Below are 23,102 nucleotides of genomic sequence, written 5' to 3'. Positions count from 1 at the left end.
GCTTTTTGGCCATCAAGCTTCTACACCTGCGTGCTTCTACACCTGCATTCTAGCTGTTTGGGGTTTTAGGCTGGGTTTCTGTACAGCACTTCGAGATATTATCTGATGTACGAAGGGCTATATAAATTAAAATTGATTGATTGATTGAAGGAAAACGCTATATCTGGCGCAAATCCAACACCTCTCATCACCCCGAGAACACCATGTTTTTCATCGGCAGGAACTGGGAAACTGGTCAGAATTTAAGGATGGTGCTAAATACAGGGAAATTATTGAGGGAAACCTGTTTCAGTCTTCCAGAGATTTGAGACTGGGACGGAGTTTCACCCTCCAGCAGGACAATGACCCTAAGCATACTGCTAAAGCAACAGTCGACTGGTTTAAGGGTAAACATTTAAATGTCTTGGAATGGCCAAGTCAAAGCCCAGACCTCAATCCAGACCTCAAGTGGGTTGAATGACTCTGCCCTTTAGTGTAGTGGGTTTAATGACTCTGGCCTTTAGTGTAGTGGGTTTAATGACTCTGGCCTTTAGTGTAGTGGGTTGAATGACTATGCCCTTTAGTGTAGTGGGTTTAATGACTCTGCCCTTTCGTGTAGTGGGTTTAATGACTCTGCCCTTTAGTGTAGTGGGTTGAATGACTCTGGCCTTTAGTGTAGTGGGTTGAATGACTCTGGCCTTTAGTGTAGTGGGTTTAATGACTCTGCCCTTTAGTGTAGTGGGTTGAATGACTCTGCCCTTTAGTGTAGTGGGTTTAATGACTCTGCCCTTTAGTGTAGTGGGTTGAATGACTCTGCCCTTTAGTGTAGTGGGTTTAATGACTCTGCCCTTTAGTGTAGTGGGTTTAATGACTCTGCCCTTTAGTGTAGTGGGTTGAATGACTCTGCCCTTTAGTGTAGTGGGTTTAATGACTCTGCCCTTTAGTGTAGTGGGTTTAATGACTCTGGCCTTTAGTGTAGTGGGTTGAATGACTCTGCCCTTTAGTGTAGTGGGTTTAATGACTCTGCCCTTTAGTGTAGTGGGTTTAATGACTCTGGCCTTTAGTGTAGTGGGTTTAATGACTCTGCCCTTTAGTGTAGTGGGTTTAATGACTCTGCCCTTTAGTGTAGTGGGTTGAATGACTCTGCCCTTTAGTGTAGTGGGTTGAATGACTCTGCCCTTTAGTGTAGTGGGTTGAATGACTCTGCCCTTTAGTGTAGTGGGTTGAATGACTCTGCCCTTTAGTGTAGTGGGTTGAATGACTCTGCCCTTTAGTGTAGTGGGTTGAATGACTCTGGCCTTTAGTGTAGTAGGTTTAATGACTCTGGCCTTTAGTGTAGTGGGTTGAATGACTCTACCCTTTAGTGTAGTGGGTTAGTGGTTTCCCTGTCTCCAGGTGTTGTTGTTGGTCTGCTCTGTGGGTCAGGGGTCAGGGGTTAGGAATCAGTTGGGGTCACAGGGAGGTCAAGGAGGTGAGTGGGCCAGAGTGTCATGGGATATATATTTCAAAGAGGAATTCTCTCTCCCAATCACGATACAAGGTTTAGGAGAAGCCAGTTGATGGTTTTGTTTTTGGCCGGTGCTGACAGGACTAACCCTAACTAACCCCTTCGGTGCCTGGTACACTCACTGAGATAACAGGAGATGTGGGAGTTTAACTAGAACCTGTCGAGACATACTCAAGAGGAAACATGGCATGCAAATGTCTCAGAGAGCCATATGATTGGGAGTTCTTCATAAAGACGGATTACACTATTCTCTATCGACATGGAAGTGGTGGTGACCGTTTTAAATTGACATACCCAGCCACCATCATGTCTCAATATGCAGGTGATGGCTGGGTATGTAGTGGGTGTTTTGATTAGGTTTCATGACGTACCCACAGCGTATATACAAGTGGATCAATTATAGATATCTGATGGCTTTTCATTTCCAGGGGAAGCCAGTCGTCCAGAAGGACCCCCAACCAACATGGAACAATGTGAATTAGTCCAAGCGGTGGGATCTGATGGACAAACTGTCCTGTCTGGTGACCAGAGACACAGACAGGAACCTGAGTTTTCCAGCAACAGAAGTACAGGGAAACAGGTGAGCAACATCCGATACTACATTTACTATACTACACTGAGTCTGGTCTAATACACTGAGTCTGGTCTACTACACTGAGTCTGGTCTAATACACTGAGTCTGGTCTACTACACTGGTCTAATACACTGATCTAATACACTGAGTCTGGTCTACTACACTGAGTCTGGTCTAATACACTGAGTCTGGTCTACTACACTGGTCTAATACACTGATCTAATACACTGAGTCTGGTCTAATACACTGGTCTAATACACTGAGTCTGGTCTAATACACTGATCTAATACACTGAGTCTGGTCTAATACACTGGTCTAATACACTGATCTAATACACTGATCTAATACACTGAGTCTGGTCTAACGCACTGGTCTAATACACTGATCTAATACACTGATCTAATACACTGAGTCTAGTCTAATACACTGAGTCTGGTCTAATACACTGGTCTAATACACTGGTCTAATACACTGATCTAATACACTGAGTCTGGTCTACTACACTGAGTCTGGTCTACTACACTGAGTCTGGTCTAATACACTGGTCTAATACACTGGTCTAATACACTGATCTAATACACTGAGTCTGGTCTAATACACGGAGTCTGGTCTAATACACTGATCTACTACACTGAGTCTGGTCTAATACACTGAGTCTGGTCTAATGCACTGAGTCTGGTCTAATACACTGATCTAATACACTGATCTAATACACTGAGTCTGGTCTACTACACTGAGTCTGGTCTACTACACTGAGTCTGGTCTAATACACTGAGTCTGGTCTAATACACTGAGTCTGGTCTAATACACTGATCTAATACACTGATCTAATACGCTGAGTCTGGTCTAATACACTGAGTCTGGTCTAATACACTGAGTCTGGTCTAATACACTGGTCTAATACACTGGTCTAATACACTGATCTAATACACTGAGTCTGGTCTACTACACTGAGTCTGGTCTACTACACTGAGTCTGGTCTAATACACTGGTCTAATACACTGGTCTAATACACTGATCTAATACACTGAGTCTGGTCTAATACACGGAGTCTGGTCTAATACACTGATCTACTACACTGAGTCTGGTCTAATACATTGAGTCTGGTCTAATGCACTGAGTCTGGTCTAATACACTGATCTAATACACTGATCTAATACACTGAGTCTGGTCTACTACACTGAGTCTGGTCTACTACACTGAGTCTGGTCTAATACACTGAGTCTGGTCTAATACACTGAGTCTGGTCTAATACACTGATCTAATACACTGATCTAATACACTGAGTCTGGTCTAATACACTGAGTCTGGTCTAATACACTGAGTCTGGTCTAATACACTGAGTCTGGTCTAATACACTGAGTCTGGTCTACTACACTGAGTCTGGTCTAATACACTGGTCTGATACACTGATCTAATACACTGAGTCTGATCTAATACACTGATCGAATACACTTAGTCTGGTCTAATACACTTAGTCTGGTCTAATACACTGAGTCTGGTCTAATACACTGAGTCTGGTCTAATACACTGAGTCTGGTCTAATACACTGAGTCTGGTCTAATACACTGATCTAATACACTGAGTCTGGTCTAATACACTGATCTAATACACTGAGTCTGGTCTAATGCACTGATCTAATACACTGAGTCTAGTCTAATACACTGAGTCTGGTCTAATACACTGAGTCTGGTCTAATACACTGGTCTAATACACTGATCTAATACACTGAGTCTGGTCTAATACACTGGTCTAATACACTGATCTAATACACTGAGTCTGGTCTAATACACTGGTCTAATACACTGGTCTAATACACTGAGTCTGGTCTAATACACTGGTCTAATACACTGGTCTAATACACTGAGTCTGATCTAATACACTTAGTCTGATCTAATACACTGATCTAATACACTGATCTAATACACTGATCTAATACACTGATCTAATACACTGATCTAATACACTGAGTCTGATCTAATACACTGATCTAATACACTTAGTCTGATCTAATACACTGGTCTAATACACTGAGTCTGATCTAATACACTGATCGAATACACTTAGTCTGGTCTAATACACTTAGTCTGGTCTAATACACTTAGTCTGGTCTAATACACTTAGTCTGGTCTAATACACTGATCTAATACACTGATCTAATACACTGATCGAATACACTTAGTCTGGTCTAATACACTTAGTCTAGTCTAATACACTGATCTAATACACTGATCTAATACACTGATCTAATACACTGATCGAATACACTTAGTCTGGTCTAATACACTTAGTCTGATCTAATACACTGATCTAATACACTTAGTCTGGTCTAATACACTGATCTATTACACTTAGTCTGGTCTAATACACTGGTCTAATACACTGAGTCTGGTATAATACACTGAGTCTGGTCTAATACACTGAGTCTGATCTAATACACTGAGTCTGGTCTAATACACTGAGTCTGGTCTAATACACTGATCTAATACACTGAGTCTGGTCTAATACACTGATCTAATACACTTAGTCTGGTCTAATACACTGATCTAATACACTGAGTCTGGTCTAATACACTGAGTCTGGTCTAATACACTGATCTACTACACTGAGTCTGATCTAATACACTTAGTCTGATCTAATACACTGAGTCTGGTCTAATACACTGATCTAATACACTGAGTCTGGTCTACTGCCTGTTGTAGTCTGGTCTAACCCTGTGGTGTGTCCCTCCCCTGGCCAGCTGCACCCAGACACTCAGAGACCAGGAGGAAGACATAAAGACACGGCTGTGAGCTACAGCCTCCGCAGTGGGACAGGTAAAGAAAACCCCAGCGGCTGTTAGCCTTCTGATAGGCCGGTATCTGGATCTGCAAGGACCTCACCTGTACACACTCTGCTTGTAGCACCAGTGGAGATTCCAAGACAGGAGGAAGGGAAGGCGGCACGGGAAGGAAAGGAGGTGAGGAGGGAGGAAGCTGAGGAGAAGTCTACAAGAAGGAAGAGGAGCCAGAATCGGGATCAGCCAGGTACACAGATGAGCGGGGTATCCTCCTTACCTACCACAGAAGAAGAAGAGACCCAAAACATCAGCCCCCACAAATCTTCACAGCCCCTCCCCACAGGCCACTCTACAGCACGGGACCTCTCTCAGAAGAGAACTCCCAAACACTCAGAGGGACCCCTCACACCCAGTGGGTGAGTGAAAGAGGCCGTATCCCAAATGGGATCCTACGCCCTACATAGTGCACTGCTGTTGACCAGGAGTCATAGGACCCATTTGGGACTCAGACAGACCGTAATCGAGTCCTTTCAGATCTACTATCTGGGCTGCAGGTTGACAGGGTCCTGCGTAGCAGTTATAGGTCAGAGGTCACAGTGTAAAGCTCCACAGGGTTCTAGTCCTCATTCATATCCTGTCTAATTGCTGTTTGCATTCCTTCTCTGATATATCTCAGCTTTCCATCAGTCTCCCTCCCTCATACCCCCTTCCTCTCCCACTGTCTCCCCCTCAGTCTCCCCTGCTCTCTCCCTCCCCTGTCCACCCCATCTCTCCTTCTCTCTCCCTCCCTCAGTCTCCCTCCCGTCCACCCCATCTCTCCTTCTCTCTCCCTCCCTCAGTCTCTCCCTCCCTCAGTCTCCCTCCCGTCCACCCCATCTCTCCTTCTCTCTCCCTCCCTCAGTCTCTCCCTCCCTCAGTCTCCCTCCCGTCCACCCCATTTCTCCTGCTCTCTCCTTCCCTCCCATGTTCACCCCATCTCACCCTCCTCTCCCCTCTCTTCAGTGCCTGCCTCTAGTATCTCCATCTTTATCGATCGTTACCTTTTATCCTGCTTCTTCTCTCTTTTTAGCAGGAAAGGAGGCCATTTTAAGAAAACCAACGTGACAGTAGATGAACAGAACCCACAGCAGGTGGAGGGACAGACACAGGAAACAGGTGAACAAACCAGCAGAGAGAAGCTGGAGGACACATTGAATAAAGAGGTGGATTCCCAGGACTCTCCTACTGTACAGAAAACGGTACGTTATGGTGTTCAAATCAAATGTTATTGGTCACATACACGTAAATAAGGATTTGTTATTTTTAACTGACTTGCCTAGATAAACATGGTTAGCAGATGTTATCGCGAGTGTAGTGAAATGCTTGTGTTTCTAGCTCCAACAGTGCAGTAATATCTAACAAGTAATATCTAACAATTACACAACATATAACCAATACACACACATCTAAGTAACGGATGGAATAAGAATATACATATTAATATATGGATGAGCAATGTCAGAGCGGTGTAGACTAAGAGGCAATAGATGGTATGGGAATACCGTATATACATATGAGATGAGTAATGCAAGATATGTAGACATTATTAAGGTGGTATTATTTAAAGTGACTAGTGATCCATTTATTAAAGTGGCCAATTATTTCAAGTCTGTATGTTGGCAGGAGCCTCTCTGAGTTAGTGGTGGCTGTTTAACAGTCTGATGGCCTTGAGATAGAAACTGTTTGATGCACCTGTACTGACCTCTCCTTCTGGATGATAGCGGGGTGAACAGGCAGTGGCTCGGGTGATTGTTGTCCTTGATGATCTTGTTGGCCTTCCTGTGACATCGGGTGCTGCAGGTGTCCTGCCCCCGGTGATGCGTTGTGCAGACCGCACCACCCTCTGGAGAGCCTTGCTGTTGCGGGTGGTGCAGTTGCCGACCCAGGCGGTGATACAGCCCGACAGGATGCTCTCGATTGTGCATCTGTAAAAGTTTGTGAGGGTTTTAGGTGACAAGTCAAATGTCTTCAGCCTCCTGAGGTTGTAAAGGCTCTGTTGCACCTTTTTCATAACACTGTCTGTGTGGGTGGACCATTTCAGTTTGTCCACGATCATCTCCTTTGTTTTGTTGACGTTGAGTGAGAGGTGGTTTTCCTGACACCACACTCCGAGTGCCCTCACCTCCTCCCTGTAGGCCGTCTCGTCGTTGTTGGTAATCAAGCCTACGTCTGCAAACGTGATGATTGAGTTGGAGGTGTGCATGGCCACGCAGTCATTGGTGAACAGGGAGTACAGGAGAGGGCTGAGAACGCACCCTTGTGGAGCCCCAGTGTTGTCCCAAGTGGAACCCTATTCCCTACATAGTGCACTACTTTAGACCAGAGCCCTATTCCCTAATAGTGCACTACTTTAGACCAGAGCCCTATTCCCTATATAGTGCACTACTTTAGACCAGAGCCCTATGGGCCCTATTCCCTACATAGTGCACTACTATTGACCAGAGCCCTATTCCCTATATAGTGCACTACTTTAGACCAGGGCCCTATTCCCTATATAGTGCACTACTATTGACCAGAGCCCTATAGAACCCTATTCCCTACATAGTGCACTACTTTAGACCAGAGCCCTATGGCACCCTATTCCCTATATAGTGCACTACTTTAGACCAGAGCCCTATAGAACCCTATTCCCTATATAGTGCACTACTTTAGACCAGAGCCCTATAGAACCCTATTCCCTATATAGTGCACTACTTTAGACCAGAGCCCTATAGAACCCTATTCCCTATATAGTGCACTACTTTAGACCAGAGCCCTATAGAACCCTATTCCCTATATAGTGCACTACTTTAGACCAGAGCCCTATAGAACCCTATTCCCTATATAGTGCACTACTTTAGACCAGAGCCCTATAGAACCCTATTCCCTATATAGTGCACTACTTTAGACCAGAGCCCTATAGAACCCTATTCCCTATATAGTGCACTACTTTAGACCAGAGCCCTATAGAACCCTATTCCCTATATAGTGCACTACTTTAGACCAGAGCCCTATAGAACCCTATTCCCTATATAGTGCACTACTTTAGACCAGAGCCCTATAGAACCCTATTCCCTATATAGTGCACTACTATAGACCAGAGCCCTATTCCCTATATAGTGGTATTCCAATAGGGTGCCACAACACATAATACTGTAGTTTAATAACCCCCCCCCCCCCCCCTTGGCCTGTACCCAACACATAATACTGTAGTTTAATACCCCCCCCCCCCCCCCTGGCCTGTATCCAACACATAATGCTGTAGTTTAATACCCCCCCTGGCCTGTATCCAACACATAATACTGTATTTTAATAACCCCCCCCCCCCCCTGGCCTGTATCCAACACATAATACTGTAGTTTAATAACCCCCCCCCCCCCCTGGCCTGTATCCAACACATAATACTGTAGTTTAATACCCCCCCCCCCCCCCCCTGGCCTGTATCCAACACATAATACTGTAGTTTAATACCCCCCCCCCCCCCCTGGCCTGTATCCAACACATAATACTGTAGTTTAATAACCCCCCCCCCCCCTGGCCTGTATCCAACACATAATACTGTAGTTTAATACCCCCCCCCCCCCCCTGGCCTGTATCCAACACATAATACTGTATTTTAATAACCCCCCCCCCCTGGCCTGTATCCAACACATAATACTGTAGTTTAATACCCCCCCCCCCCCTGGCCTGTATCCAACACATAATACTGTTGTTTAATACCCCCCCCCCTGGCCTGTATCCAACACATAATACTGTAGTTTAATACCCCCCCCCTGGCCTGTATCCAACACATAATACTGTAGTTTAATACCCCCCCCCCCCCCCTGGCCTGTATCCAACACATAATACTGTAGTTTAATACCCCCCCCCCCCCCCCCTGGCCTGTATCCAACACATAATACTGTAGTTTAATACCCCCCCCCCCCCCCCTGGCCTGTATCCGAACCCATAATACTGTAGTTTAATACCCCCCCCCCCCCCCCCCCCGGCCTGTATCCAACACATAATACTGTAGTTTAATACCCCCCCCCCCCCTGGCCTGTATCCAACACATAGTACTGTAGTTTAATACCCCCCCCCCCCCCCCTGGCCTGTATCCAACACATAATACTATAGTTTAATACCCCCCCCCCCTGGCCTGTATCCAACACATAATACTGTAGTTTAATACCCCCCCCCCCCCCCCTGGCCTGTATCCAACACATAATACTGTAGTTTAATACCCCCCCCCCCCCCCCTGGCCTGTATCCAACACATAATACTGTAGTTTAATACCCCCCCCCCCCCCCTGGCCTGTATCCGAACCCATAATACTGTAGTTTAATACCCCCCCCCCCCCCCCCCCCGGCCTGTATCCAACACATAATACTATAGTTTAATACCCCCCCCCCCTGGCCTGTATCCAACACATAATACTGTAGTTTAATACCCCCCCCCCCCCCCTGGCCTGTATCCAACACATAATACTGTAGTTTAATACCCCCCCCCCCCCCCTGGCCTGTATCCAACACATAATACTGTAGTTTAATACCCCCCCCCCCCCTGGCCTGTATCCTAACCCACAATACTGTAGTTTAATACCCCCCCCCCCCCCCCCCGGCCTGTATCCAACACATAATACTGTAGTTTAATACCCCCCCCCCCCTGGCCTGTATCCAACACATAGTACTGTAGTTTAATACCCCCCCCCCCCCCCCTGGCCTGTATCCAACACATAATACTGTAGTTTAATACCCCCCCCCCCCCCCGGCCTGTATCCAAAACATAATACTGTAGTTTAATACCCCCCCCCCCCCCTGGCCTGTATCCAACACATAATACTGTAGTTTAATACCCCCCCCCCCCCCCCCTGGCCTGTATCCAACACATAATACTGTAGTTTAATACCCCCCCCCCCCCCCTGGCCTGTATCCAACACATAATACTGTAGTTTAATACCCCCCCCCCCCCTGGCCTGTATCCAACACATAATACTGTAGTTTAATACCCCCCCCCCCCCCCCTGGCCTGTATCCAACACATAATACTGTAGTTTAATACCCCCCCCCCCCCCTGGCCTGTATCCAACACATAATACTGTAGTTTAATACCCCCCCCCCCCCCTGGCCTGTATCCAACACATAATACTGTAGTTTAATAACCCCCCCCCCCCCTGGCCTGTATCCAACACATAATACTGTAGTTTAATACCCCCCCCCCCCTGGCCTGTATCCAACACATAATACTGTAGTTTAATAACCCCCCCCCCCCCCTGGCCTGTATCCAACACATAATACTGTAGTTTAATACCCCCCCCCCCCCTGGCCTGTATCCAACACATAATACTGTAGTTTAATACCCCCCCCCCCTGGCCTGTATCCAACACATAATACTGTAGTTTAATACCCCCCCCCCCCTGGCCTGTATCCAACACATAATACTGTAGTTTAATACCCCCCCCCCCCCCTGGCCTGTATCCAACACATAATACTGTAGTTTAATACCCCCCCCCCCCCCCGGCCTGTATCCAACACATAATACTGTAGTTTAATACCCCCCCCCCTGGCCTGTATCCAACACATAATACTGTAGTTTAATACCCCCCCCCTGGCCTGTATCCAACACATAATACTGTATTTTAATACCCCCCCCCCCCCCTGGCCTGTATCCAACACATAATACTATAGTTTAATACCCCCCCCCCTGGCCTGTATCCAACACATAATACTGTAGTTTAATACCCCCCCCCCCCCCTGGCCTGTATCCGAACCCATAATACTGTAGTTTAATACCCCCCCCCCCCCCCCGGCCTGTATCCAACACATAATACTGTAGTTTAATACCCCCCCCCCCCCTGGCCTGTATCCAACACATAATACTGTAGTTTAATACCCCCCCCCCCCCCCCCGGCCTGTATCCAACACATAATACTGTAGTTTAATACCCCCCCCCCCCTGGCCTGTATCCAACACATAATACTGTAGTTTAATACCCCCCCCCCCCCCCCTGGCCTGTATCCAACACATAATACTGTAGTTTAATACCCCCCCCGGCCTGTATCCAACACATAATACTGTAGTTTAATAGCCCCCCCCCCCCCCTGGCCTGTATCCAACACATAATACTGTAGTTTAATACCCACCCCCCCCCCCCGGCCTGTATCCAAAACATAATACTGTAGTTTAATACCCCCCCCCCCCCCCTGGCCTGTATCCAACACATAATACTGTAGTTTAATACCCCCCCCCCCCCCCCCCGGCCTGTATCCAACACATAATACTGTAGTTTAATACCCCCCCCCCCCCCTGGCCTGTATCCAGCACATAATACTGTAGTTTAATACCCCCCCCCCCCCCCCCCCCGGCCTGTATCCAACACATAATACTGTAGTTTAATACCCCCCCCCCCCCCCGGCCTGTATCCAACACATAATACTGTAGTTTAATACCCCCCCCCCGGCCTGTATCCAACACATAATACTGTAGTTTAATACCCCCCCCCCCCCCCCCCTGGCCTGTATCCAACACATAATACTGTAGTTTAATACTCCCCCCCCCCCCCCTGGCCTGTATCCAACACATAATACTGTAGTTTAATACCCCCCCCCCTGGCCTGTACCCAACACATAATACTGTAGTTTAATACCCCCCCCCCCCCCCCTGGCCTGTATCCGAACCCATAATACTGTAGTTTAATACCCCCCCCCCCCCCCCCGGCCTGTATCCAACACATAATACTGTAGTTTAATACCCCCCCCCCCCCGGCCTGTATCCAACACATAATACTGTAGTTTAATACCCCCCCCCCCTGGCCTGTATCCAACACATAATACTGTAGTTTAATACCCCCCCCCCCCCCCCCCCGGCCTGTATCCAACACATAATACTGTAGTTTAATACCCCCCCCCCCCCCCCCTGGCCTGTATCCAACACATAATACTGTAGTTTAATACCCCCCCCCCCCCCCCCCTGGCCTGTATCCAACACATAATACTGTAGTTTAATACCCCCCCCCCCCCCCCTGGCCTGTATCCAACACATAATACTGTAGTTTAATACCCCCCCCCCCCCCCCCCTGGCCTGTATCCAACACATAATACTGTAGTTTAATACCCCCCCCCCCCCCCCGGCCCGTATCCAACACATAATACTGTAGTTTAATACCCCCCCCCCCCCCTGGCCTGTATCCAACACATAATACTGTAGTTTAATACTCCCCCCCCCCCCTGGCCTGTATCCAACACATAATACTGTAGTTTAATACCCCCCCCCCCCTGGCCTGTATCCAACACATAATACTGTAGTTTAATACCCCCCCCCCCCCCCTGGCCTGTATCCAACACATAATACTGTAGTTTAATACCCCCCCCCCCCCCCTGGCCTGTATCCAACACATAATACTGTAGTTTAATACCCCCCCTGGCCTGTATCCAACACATAATACTGTAGTTTAATACCCCCCCCACCCCTGGCCTGTATCCAACACATAATACTGTAGTTTAATACCCCCCCCCCCCCTGGCCTGTATCCAACACATAATACTGTAGTTTAATACCCCCCCCCCCCCTCCCTGGCCTGTATCCAACACATAATACTGTAGTTTAATAACCCCCCCCCCCTGGCCTGTATCCAACACATAATACTGTAGTTTAATACCCCCCCCCCCCTCCCTGGCCTGTATCCAACACATAATACTGTAGTTTAATACCCCCCCCCCCCCCCCCTGGCCTGTATCCAACACATAATACTGTAGTTTAATACCCCCCCCCCCCCCCCCTGGCCTGTATCCAGCACATAATACTGTAGTTTAATACCCCCCCCCCCCCCCCCCCCTGGCCTGTATCCAACACATAATACTGTAGTTTAATACCCCCCCCCCCCCCCCTGGCCTGTATCCAACACATAATACTGTAGTTTAATACCCCCCCCCCCCCCCCCCCCTGGCCTGTATCCAACACATAATACTGTTGTTTAATACCCCCCCCCCCCCTGGCCTGTATCCAACACATAATACTGTAGTTTAATACCCCCCCCCCCTGGCCTGTATCCAACACATAATACTGTAGTTTAATACCCCCCCCCCTGGCCTGTATCCAACACATAATACTGTAGTTTAATAACTTCATTGTTGCCTGTTTTCCAGACAAAGAGAAAAGTGAATGAAGGACAGGAGCAGAAGCAGGAAGTCCTCTCCAAGGAGGAGCAGAAGCAGGAAGTCCTCTCCAAGGAGGAGCAGAAGCAGGAAGTCCTCTCCAAGGAGGAGCAGAAGCAGGAAGTCCTCTCCAAGGAGGAGCAGAAGCAGAAAGTCCTCTCCAAGGAGGAGCAGAAGCAGGAAGTCCTCTCCAAGGAGGAGCAGAAGCAGAAAGTCCTCTCCAAGGAGTCGGGGAAGGTCTTGAGGAAGAGAAAAAAGGACCGGGTCAAAAGTCAAGCTGAGTTTGTTGTCGGTGAGTTTCTGTCTCTGTCAGGATGACCTGTTGAATGGAGCTGATATCTGATATGATTTACCTCCCCAATAGCACCCTATTCCCTATATGCCCTGGTTAAAGGTAGTGCACTATATAGGGAATATGGCTCTGGTCTAAAGTAGTGCACTATATAGGGAATAGGGTTCCATAGGGCTCTAGTCTAAAGTAGTGCACTATATAGGGAATAAGGCTCTGGTCTATAGTAGTGCACTATTTAGGGAATAGGGTTCCATAGGTCTCTGGTCTATAGTAGTGCACTATATAGGGAATAGGGTTCTATAGGGCTCTGGTCTAAAGTAGTGCACTATATAGGGAATAGGGTTCTATAGGGCTCTGGGTAAAGTAGTGCACTATATAGGGAATAGGGTTCCATAGGTCTCTGGTCTAAAGTAGTGCACTATATAGGGAATAGGGTGCCATAGGGCTCTGGTCTAAAGTAGTGCACTACATAGGGAATAGGGTTCCATTTGGGATGTACCCATGGTGTCCGAGACCCATCTCCACTGATTCCCTCCCTGTCTTGTAGGAAAACCTAAAGGCCATGTGGCCGTGGAGATCGTGGAGAGGACGAACAAGACCAAAGAGACCAAAGGCTTATCTGAGACGTCTCCGTCTGCTTCTGATGGAGACGTCAAGGACACTGAGGACGATAGTGCTGCACTCAACACACATGACGAGGACCTCGTCCAATCCCCTCACAGCTCTGTAAACAGGTGGGTTGGTTTTATCCCCTCACAGCTCTGTAAACAGGTGGGTTGGTTTTATCCCCTCACAGCTCTGTAAACAGGTGGGTTGGTTTTATCCAATCACAGCTCTGTAAACAGGTGGGTTGGTTTTATCCCCTCACAGCTCTGTAAACAGGTGGGTTGGTTTTATCCAATCACAGCTCTGTAAACAGGTGGGTTGGTTTTATCCCCTCACAGCTCTGTAAACAGGTGGGTTGGTTTTATCCCCTCACAGCTCTGTAAACAGGTGGGTTGGTTTTATCCAATCACAGCTCTGTAAACAGGTGGGTTGGTTTTATCCCCTCACAGCTCTGTAAACAGGTGGGTTGGTTTTATCCCCTCACAGCTCTGTAAACAGGTGGGTTGGTTTTATCCCCTCACAGCTCTGTAAACAGGTGGGTTGGTTTTATCCAATCACAGCTCTGTAAACAGGTGGGTTGGTTTTATCCCCTCACAGCTCTGTAAACAGGTGGGTTGGTTTTATCCCCTCACAGCTCTGTAAACAGGTGGGTTGGTTTTATCCAATCACAGCTCTGTAAACAGGTGGGTTGGTTTTATCCCATCACAGCTCTGTAAACAGGTGGGTTGGTTTTATCCAATCACAGCTCTGTAAACAGGTGGGTTGGTTTTATCCCCTCACAGCTCTGTAAACAGGTGGGTTGGTTTTATCCCCTCACAGCTCTGTAAACAGGTGGGTTGGTTTTATCCAATCACAGCTCTGTAAACAGGTGGGTTGGTTTTATCCCCTCACAGCTCTGTAAACAGGTGGGTTGGTTTTATCCAATCACAGCTCTGTAAACAGGTGGGTTGGTTTTATCCCATCACAGCTCTGTAAACAGGTGGGTTGGTTTTATCCAATCACAGCTCTGTAAACAGGTGGGTTGGTTTTATCCCATCACAGCTCTGTAAACAGGTGGGTTGGTTTTATCCAATCACAGCTCTGTAAACAGGTGGGTTGGTTTTATCCAATCACAGCTTTGTAAACAGGTGGGTTGGTTTTATCCAATCACAGCTCTGTAAACACTTCCACCGTCTTCCAAGAGTTGCTGAATTCCCTTTTTGTCTTCAGGAGCTCCTCATCCAATGGGCAGTCAGGTCAGAGTTCACACAGATCTAACTCCTGTGAGGACGAGGTTTTACCGTGCGGACAACGACGGTCCTCTCATGACCAACTGTCATCCTGCTCGGTTGTCATGACAGCAGAAACCCAACCGTTAAACCTGGTCATATCTGAAGACAGCATCAGTACTGTGAGTATGGAGGACATAGCCTGCATGGGAGATGGCCCCTTATTCACTATATAGTGCACTACTATTGACTAGGGCCCCTAGGGTCAAAGGGCTCTAGTTAGAAGTAGTGCACTATGTAGTGAATATGACGTCACTTCGGACAAACACATTCTCACCATTGTTTTGACCCGATGTTATTTTGATATACTAGTGACCTCAGTACAACACCTAGCGACTTCGTCCAGAGGTTCAGACCTCTGGGCGTAACGGTTAAGTTGTTGGACTGATGGGTGCAGGGACCCGGGTTTGAGTCCTGGTCGGTGCTACCCTTGAATTCACTCCATTATCCATGATCTGTGGGTAATAAGGACAAGAACAGAGGAGAGGCTGCAGCCCATATGGAGCAACAGAAGAACGTGTTGGCTGAGAAGGCAGAGCGTCGCCGACTAGAGGTGGAGAGGAAGAGGAAGGAGAGAGAGGAGGAGAGGAGGAGGCAGCAGGAGCGGGAGGAGAGAGAGGAGTGCATGAGGCTGGAGCTGGAAGAGGAGCAGAATCAGAGAGCTGAGGAACTCAGGTAGACTGTCTAGCTAACTCCCTAATATGGGCTGTGATGGGGCCTCAGCACCGCCCTCTAGTGGATATGATATGAATTACCTCTGAAATATGTGATGGGGCCTCAGCACCGCCCTCTAGTGGATATGATATGAATTACCTCTGAAATATGTGATGGGGCCTCAGCACCGCCCTCTAGTGGATATGATATGAATTACCTCTGAAATATGTGATGGGGCCTCAGCACCGCCCTCTAGTGGATATGATATGAATTACCTCTGAAATATGTGATGGGGCCTCAGCACCGCCCTCTAGTGGATATGATATGAATTACCTCAAATATGGAACAACTTGAATGACCCAGAGTTTTTCCTGGTCACTTGGTCGAGGACCCAGAACTTATCCTGGTCACTTGGTCGAGGACCCAGAACTTTTCCTGGTCACTTGGTCGAGGACCCAGAGTTTTTCCTGGTCACTTGGTCGGGGAAAACTTCTGGCACTATTAATGAGACGCAGAAAAAGAGAATCAAGGCTGTACCGACCAAAATAAAATGACTACCTAGGCGGCAGGAACAGGCCCGGCGGCAGGATTAACTTGGCAAGGGGGCATTAGAAATGACTAAAGGGGCACAACTATATTCGCTTGCTGATAATACAGGATTGTTAATACTCTATAGTACAATTACACACAATGTATTTGCAGCCACGCATGGCTGTCTTGCAGCAAGAATACAAGCTACTGCACGGCTGTCTTGCAGCAAGAATACAGGCTACTGCACGGCTGTCTTGCAGCAAGAATACAAGCTACTGCACGGCTGTCTTGCAGCAAGAATACAAGCTACTGCACGGCTGTCTTGCAGCAAGAATACAGGCTACTGGACGGCTGTCTTGCAGCAAGAATACAAGCTACTGCACGGCTGTCTTGCAGCAAGAATACAAGCTACTGCACGGCTGTCTTGCAGCAAGAATACAGGCTACTGGACGGCTGTCTTGCAGCAAGAATACAAGCTACTGCACGGCTGTCTTGCAGCAAGAATACAAGCTACTGCACGGCTGTCTTGCAGCAAGAATACAAGCTACTGCACGGCTGTCTTGCAGCAAGAATACAGGCTACTGCACGGCTGTCTTGCAGCAAGAATACAAGCTACTGCACGGCTGTCTTGCAGCAAGAATACAAGCTACTGCACGGCTGTCTTGCAGCAAGAATACAGGCTACTGGACGGCTGTCTTGCAGCAAGAATACAAGCTACTGCACGGCTGTCTTGCAGCAAGAATACAAGCTACTGCACGGCTGTCTTGCAGCAAGAATACAGGCTACTGGACGGCTGTCTTGCAGCAAGAATACAAGCTACTGCACGGCTGTCTTGCAGCAAGAATACAAGCTACTGCACGGCTGTCTTGCAGCAAGAATACAAGCTACTGCACGGCTGTCTTGCAGCAAGAATACAGGCTACTGCACGGCTGTCTTGCAGCAAGAATACAGGCTACTGCACGGCTGTCTTGCAGCAAGAATACAGGCTACTGCACGGCTGTCTTGCAGCAAGAATACAGGCTACTGCACGGCTGTCTTGCAGCAAGAATACAGGCTACTGCACGGCTGTCTTGCAGCAAGAATACAGGCTACTGCACGGCTGTCTTGCAGCAAGAATACAGGCTACTGCACGGCTGTCTTGCAGCAAGAATACAGGCTACTGCACGGCTGTCTTGCAGCAAGAATACAGGCTACTGCACGGCTGTCTTGCAGCAAGAATACAAGCTACTGCACGGCTGTCTTGCAGCAAGAATACAGGCTACTGCACCGCTTTACAAACATGGACGATTCATAACCGTCTCGAGAAATTACAAGTTATGACAACGCCACACAGCTACATGCACAAGTACCTGTCAATGCAAAACAGATGCTAATTACTGTAATAACACTTCCCCATGCCCATAGAATGCATTTCCAATCGCGGAACGCAAACAATCATGTACAATGCATTACCACGACTTATCAATGCAGCTACCAAGCTGTCTTCCTACAAGAGTGCCGTACTACGCTGCGTATGTCAACGGAGAAATTAGTTTTCCATATCAACGAGTTTTTTATGGCAACACTATAGCTGCGTCGTTACTCAACCATTGGCCAAGGTCTGCCCACCCTCATCCACGTAATGCAAAGCACCTCTTCTACCGTATAAAACGACATTAAAAACAATCCGATTTAAATTATAAACTAAACATGTCCAATCCAATCACAGAAGTCAAGCAGTAAACTAAAAAATCACGTCTACGACTATTTCTGACATTTGCCACGAATTTCCAAAAGCAAAATAACAAAATAATACAAGCCCAGCCAGGCTGCCTGTTCGTACCCAGATTCAAAGCCTCCTTGATGCTGTGTTGGACCTCCTCAGCAGTCTCTCGTTCCCCAAGGAACTTGCTTATAAGATCCCTCTCCAAATGCCAGTTGAATCTGCTGTGCTTTCCTCCTGTGCAACAGGCTCCGTCTGAGTTTTTACTGAATACATTTTTTTTCAATGTTGAAAATTGCCGTGGATGCTCCAAATGTTAATCCCAGCGTCAATTGCCATCATCACAGCAGGCATAGCTGTTAGAGGCCTGGAGTATTTATCCAAAATGTTAATCCCAGCGTCAATTGCCATCATCACAGCAGGCATAACTGTTAGAGGCTTGGAGTATTTATCCAAAATGCTCTGCATAACGTTAGTCCATTTTTCTTCTCCAGATCGGGGCGATTTCAGTCTGTACAAACTGGCGTGCGACAGTAAACTCAGCTTCCACAAAGTCCCACAGTGGTTTCACCTTTTCCATATCCATAAAGGTTTCATTTTGTAGGTGCAAGGCACACAGGGCCTCAACAAGTTGGCTGTTTGGTTGGTTAAATCGTGCTGACCTTTCTCCCAGTACAGCATCCAGAGTGCTGAAAAACAGTCATTTGCACTTCCTCTCATGATCCTCTTCTTCCTGGCCCATTGTTGTTTCACCACATATTCCTTCAGATTACGACTCACTACTCTTTGCCGTTTGCTTGGAGCGGGGGTGTCCGTGTGGGGGTGTCCGTGCGGGGGTGTCCGTGTGGGGGTGTCCGTGTGGGGGTGTCCGTGTGGGGGTGTCCGTGCGGGAGCGGGGGTGTCCGTGTGGGGGTGTCCGTGCGGGAGCGGGGGTGTCCGTGTGGGGGTGTCCGTGTGGGGGTGTCCGTGTGGGGGTGTCCGTGTGGGGGTGTCCGTGTGGGGGTGTCCGTGCGGGAGCGGGGGTGTCCGTGTGCATGTATTTCCTTGCAGGAATATTCCAGCCACTTTCTGCCTTTAAACCACACGCTACAAAATGCCAGTTTTCTCCCACAGTACAGGCGGGTTGGGTATCTTGGTGGCTGCAGGCCCCTCCTCGGGTTGGTTACCTTCTATGTCACCAGACTGCAAGACGGTTGTGCTGGTGCCTTTGTTGCTGGGCTCGACAGCCTAGGTGATTAGCATCGGCGGCCTTGGCCTCTGTGGCAGACTTCTCCCCGCCGCGTTAATCTGACGCTGCTGTTGTGTCCTGGTGTTGTGTCCTGGCGTTGCGTCCTGGCGTTGCGTCCTGGCGTGGTGTCCTGGCGAAGCCACTTTATAATATCCACCAGCTACCTAACTGTTAACATGAACTAAATTACATCCAGCTGCACAGTGAAACTTTTTTCCCGGTAGTAACGTAACTTTGAAAATTAACCCACTTTTTTTTTTCAACTGGTAAATTGTGTATGATGTACATATGATGCGTGCGAGGGAGTTGCATGAATGAAGCATACACAACAAATCGGCTGGGCATGACGGAGTAGGTAGATTGTCGGACAGAATAGGGATACAAAACTGATGGAGGACAATATTCCAACTAAGGGGCAATGCCCCCTTTTTGCACCCTCGTGGCGCCGGGCCTGGGCAGGTAGCCTAGCTGTTAAGAGCACTGGATCACTAACCGAAAGTTTGCTGATTTGAATCCCCGAGCCGACTTGTTGACAAATTTGTCAATGTGCCTTTGAGCAAGGCACTTTACCCTATTTGATCCTGTAAGTCGCTCTGGATGACTATAAATGTAAAATGTTTTTTTATAGTAATGATCTCTTCCTGCAGGCTGAGGAGGCTGGCTGAGGAGGAAGAGAGACAAAGGTTAGAGGAGAAAGAGACTGAGAGGATAAGAAGGGAGCAGGCGGAGAAAGAGAGGGAGTGGAGGAAGAAGGAGGAGAAGAGACGACAGTTGGAGATGATTCAGAAGATCAGACAGGAGGAGGAGGAACGCAGGGCAGGTGAATGACTCCACACACACCAGGCCTGTCCCAGGTATAAGAGCGGTTGCTTAGGGCCCCCGGCTGCTAGGCTTTTTCTTAGGAACTCAGTTGGGGTCTCAACTTACTATTGATAGTAAGAACAGCAGAATACAACAGGTGCTGTGGCGAAATTTGGTTGTGCATCTGCAGTTTTTTTCTTGTTATGTCACTCACTGACACTCACTCAATTTAGCCATGTCAGATAACAATTTTTAGATTGACAGTTAGTCTAGCCAGCTATCTAAACTTGTAATAATCATGGTCGAATACCGACCGGGCACGTGCCCTGGGGCTCTTACCACCAGGGGGCCCCCATTGATTTTCTTAGTCATTAACTCAGATATCATATTAACACAGCATAAGTCTTGGCAAAATGTGTAGAATTGCAGGTATTTGGCTGTAAACCTTTTAAAAAAATGATATCTGCCCCATGGCAAAATGATATCTGCCCCATAGCAAAATGATATCTGCCCCATGGCAAAATGATCTCTGCCCCATGGCAAAATGATCTCTGCCCCATGGCAAAATGATCTCTGCCCCATGGCAAAATGATCTCTGCCCCATGGCAAAATGATCTCTGCCCCATGGCAAAATGATCTCTGCCCCATGGCAAAATGATATCTGCCCCATGGCATAATGTCGAGTTACAGGAAATTAACTTAAAAACTATAATTGTTCTCTCCGCCATCAAGAGGGGGGCCACTAAAACATTTTGCCACGAGGTAGGGGGCCCCCCAACCAAATCTCGCTTAGGGCCCCCAAAAGGCTAGGGCCAGCCCTGCAAACACACACACAGACCTGAATATAACAAGTGTGCCCCCTCCACTCTACTACAGCTGAGCTGGAGCTGCAGCGACTAGAGGAGGCGGTGAGTAAAGAAGAGGAGAGGAGGAGGCTGGCAGCGATGGAGGACCATGAGAAGAGAGAGTACCTGCAGAAACAGGAGGAGGAGGAAGAGGAGAGGAAGAAGGCAGTGGAGGAGAGAAAACGCAGAGAGGAGGCGGCAACGCAGTGGGCAGAAGAAGAGGCACGACTACAAGCTGAACTGTTTGCCAGGTATCTCAATCTCTTCATTGTTGCTGCCATGTCCAATCCTTTACAGCAGAAGGGACGTTTGCATGCCAGTAGTTCCCTGAAAAAGGACCCATGCACCCTGGCTAACAGGGTGCTAGGCCTGGCTAACAGGGTGCTAGGCCTGGCTAACAGGGTGGTAGGCCTGGCTAACAGGGTGCTAGGCCTGGCTAACAGGGTGCTAGGCCTGGCTAACAGGGTGCTAGGCCTGGCTAACAGGGTGCTAGGCCTGGCTAACAGGGTGCTAGGCCTGGCTAACATAAAATAAGGTCAGGGGCGGGACCTCTGACCTTCTCATCCAAAATGGGATTTGAGAAGGAGGCGAGAGGATGTGATGAATCAAGGCAGAAAAGTATATATTTTTGTGTTACCATCTCTTCCTCCCTCTGTCCCGTCCACAGGCAGAGGGCTATGCTAGAGCAGCAGCTGCAGTTCCGACGAGGCCTGCTGACGGAGGCCGGGGCTCTGGGACAGACTCAGGACATCTCTCGAGCTTGGGTCTACTCTTACTTCCAGCTCATACAACTACTGGGGCTGGCTGAGGACCCCACAGCACAGGAAGACTCACCCAAAGACATGTCCTAGATTTTAAGGGGAAAACTAGGGGATGTGGCTGACCAGCAAACCAATGTTGAATTTTCAAACTGGTTATGGTTAAGGTTAAGGTAAGGGTAAGTTTAGGTCGGGCTGTAAATGGGATGCTAGTCAGTCGCGTCCTTGAGTCACGTCCCTTCAGTGTCCACGTCCTCTCAGTTTCCACGTCCCCTCAGTCACGTCCCTTCAGTCACGTCCCTTCAGTCACGTCCCTTCAGTCACGTCCCATCAGTCACATCCCTTCAGTCACGTCCTTCAGTCACGTCCTTCAGTCACGTCCCTTCATGTCACGTCACGTCCCTTCATGTCACGTCACGTCCTTCAGTCACGTCACGTCCTTCAGTCACGTCCCTTCAGTCACGTCCCTTCAGTCACAGTCACATCCCTTCAGTCACGTCCTTTAGTCACGTCCCTTTAGTCACGTCCCTTCAGTCACGTCCTTCAGTCACGTCCCTTCAGTCACGTACTTCAGTCACGTACTTCAGTCACGTCCTTCAGTCACGTCCCTTCAGTCACGTCCCTTCAGTCACGTCCCTTCAGTCACGTCCTTCAGTCACGTCCCTTCAGTCACGTCCTTCAGTCACGTCCTTCAGTCACGTCCCTTCAGTCACGTCCCTTCAGTCACGTCCCTTCAGTCACGTCCCTTCAGTCACGTCCTTCAGTCACGTCCCTTCAGTCACGTTCTTCAGTCACGTCCCTTCAGTCACGTCCCTTCAGTCACGTCCTTCAGTCACGTCCTTCAGTCACGTCCTTCAGTCACGTCCCTTCAGTCACGTCCTTCAGTCACGTCCTTCAGTCACGTCCTTCAGTCACGTCCCTTCAGTCACGTCCTTCAGTCACGTCCCTTCAGTCACGTCCCTTCAGTCACGTCCCTTCAGTCACGTCCCTTCAGTCACGTCCTTCAGTCACGTCCTTCAGTCACGTCCCTTCAGTCACGTCCTTCAGTCACGTCCTTCAGTCACGTCCTTCAGTCACGTCCCTTCAGTCACGTCCCTTCAGTCACGTCCTTCAGTCACGTCCCTTCAGTCACGTCCCTTCAGTCACGTCCCTTCAGTCACGTCCTTCAGTCACGTCCCTTCAGTCACGTCCCTTCAGTCACGTCCCTTCAGTCACGTCCCTTCAGTCACGTCCCTTCAGTCACGTCCTTCAGTCACGTCCCTTCAGTCACGTCCTTCAGTCACGTCCTTCAGTCACGTCCCTTCAGTCACGTCCTTCAGTCACGTCCTTCAGTCACGTCCCTTCAGTCACGTCCTTCAGTCACGTCCCTTCAGTCACGTCCTTCAGTCACGTCCTTCAGTCACGTCCTTCAGTCACGTCCCTTCAGTCACG

General features: G+C 48.4%; 1 protein-coding gene across 3 annotated transcripts in view; it reads left to right on the top strand.

Moving 5' to 3' along the window:
* The window catches only part of LOC129820684 (uncharacterized protein KIAA2012 homolog), an 83,512-nt gene extending 61,602 nt beyond the window's left edge, over window positions 1-21,910 (top strand). Inside the window, exons 14-24 of one of the 3 annotated variants that reach the window (XM_055877529.1) lie at window positions 1,915-2,066; window positions 4,801-4,876; window positions 4,964-5,255; window positions 5,912-6,077; window positions 12,978-13,278; window positions 13,826-14,012; window positions 15,094-15,274; window positions 15,622-15,827; window positions 19,915-20,087; window positions 20,945-21,164; window positions 21,581-21,910. In XM_055877529.1, coding sequence (XP_055733504.1) covers window positions 1,915-2,066; window positions 4,801-4,876; window positions 4,964-5,255; window positions 5,912-6,077; window positions 12,978-13,278; window positions 13,826-14,012; window positions 15,094-15,274; window positions 15,622-15,827; window positions 19,915-20,087; window positions 20,945-21,164; window positions 21,581-21,764 — 2,138 coding nt within the window. In that variant the 3' untranslated portion in view covers window positions 21,765-21,910. Of the gene's footprint in view, window positions 1-1,914; window positions 2,067-4,800; window positions 4,877-4,963; window positions 5,256-5,908; window positions 6,078-12,977; window positions 13,279-13,825; window positions 14,013-15,093; window positions 15,275-15,621; window positions 15,828-19,914; window positions 20,088-20,944; window positions 21,165-21,580 lie in introns of all 3 variants that reach the window. The other 2 variants (XM_055877528.1, XM_055877530.1) reach the window with 2 other exon arrangements.
* Window positions 21,911-23,102: the final 1,192 nt, after the last annotated feature.

Source organism: Salvelinus fontinalis, chromosome 23 (genome assembly GCF_029448725.1).
Source record: "Salvelinus fontinalis isolate EN_2023a chromosome 23, ASM2944872v1, whole genome shotgun sequence".
NCBI lineage: Eukaryota > Metazoa > Chordata > Actinopteri > Salmoniformes > Salmonidae > Salvelinus > Salvelinus fontinalis.
The sequence above is the reverse complement of the archived record's forward strand: the minus strand, read 5'-3'. Positions and strand labels throughout refer to the sequence as shown.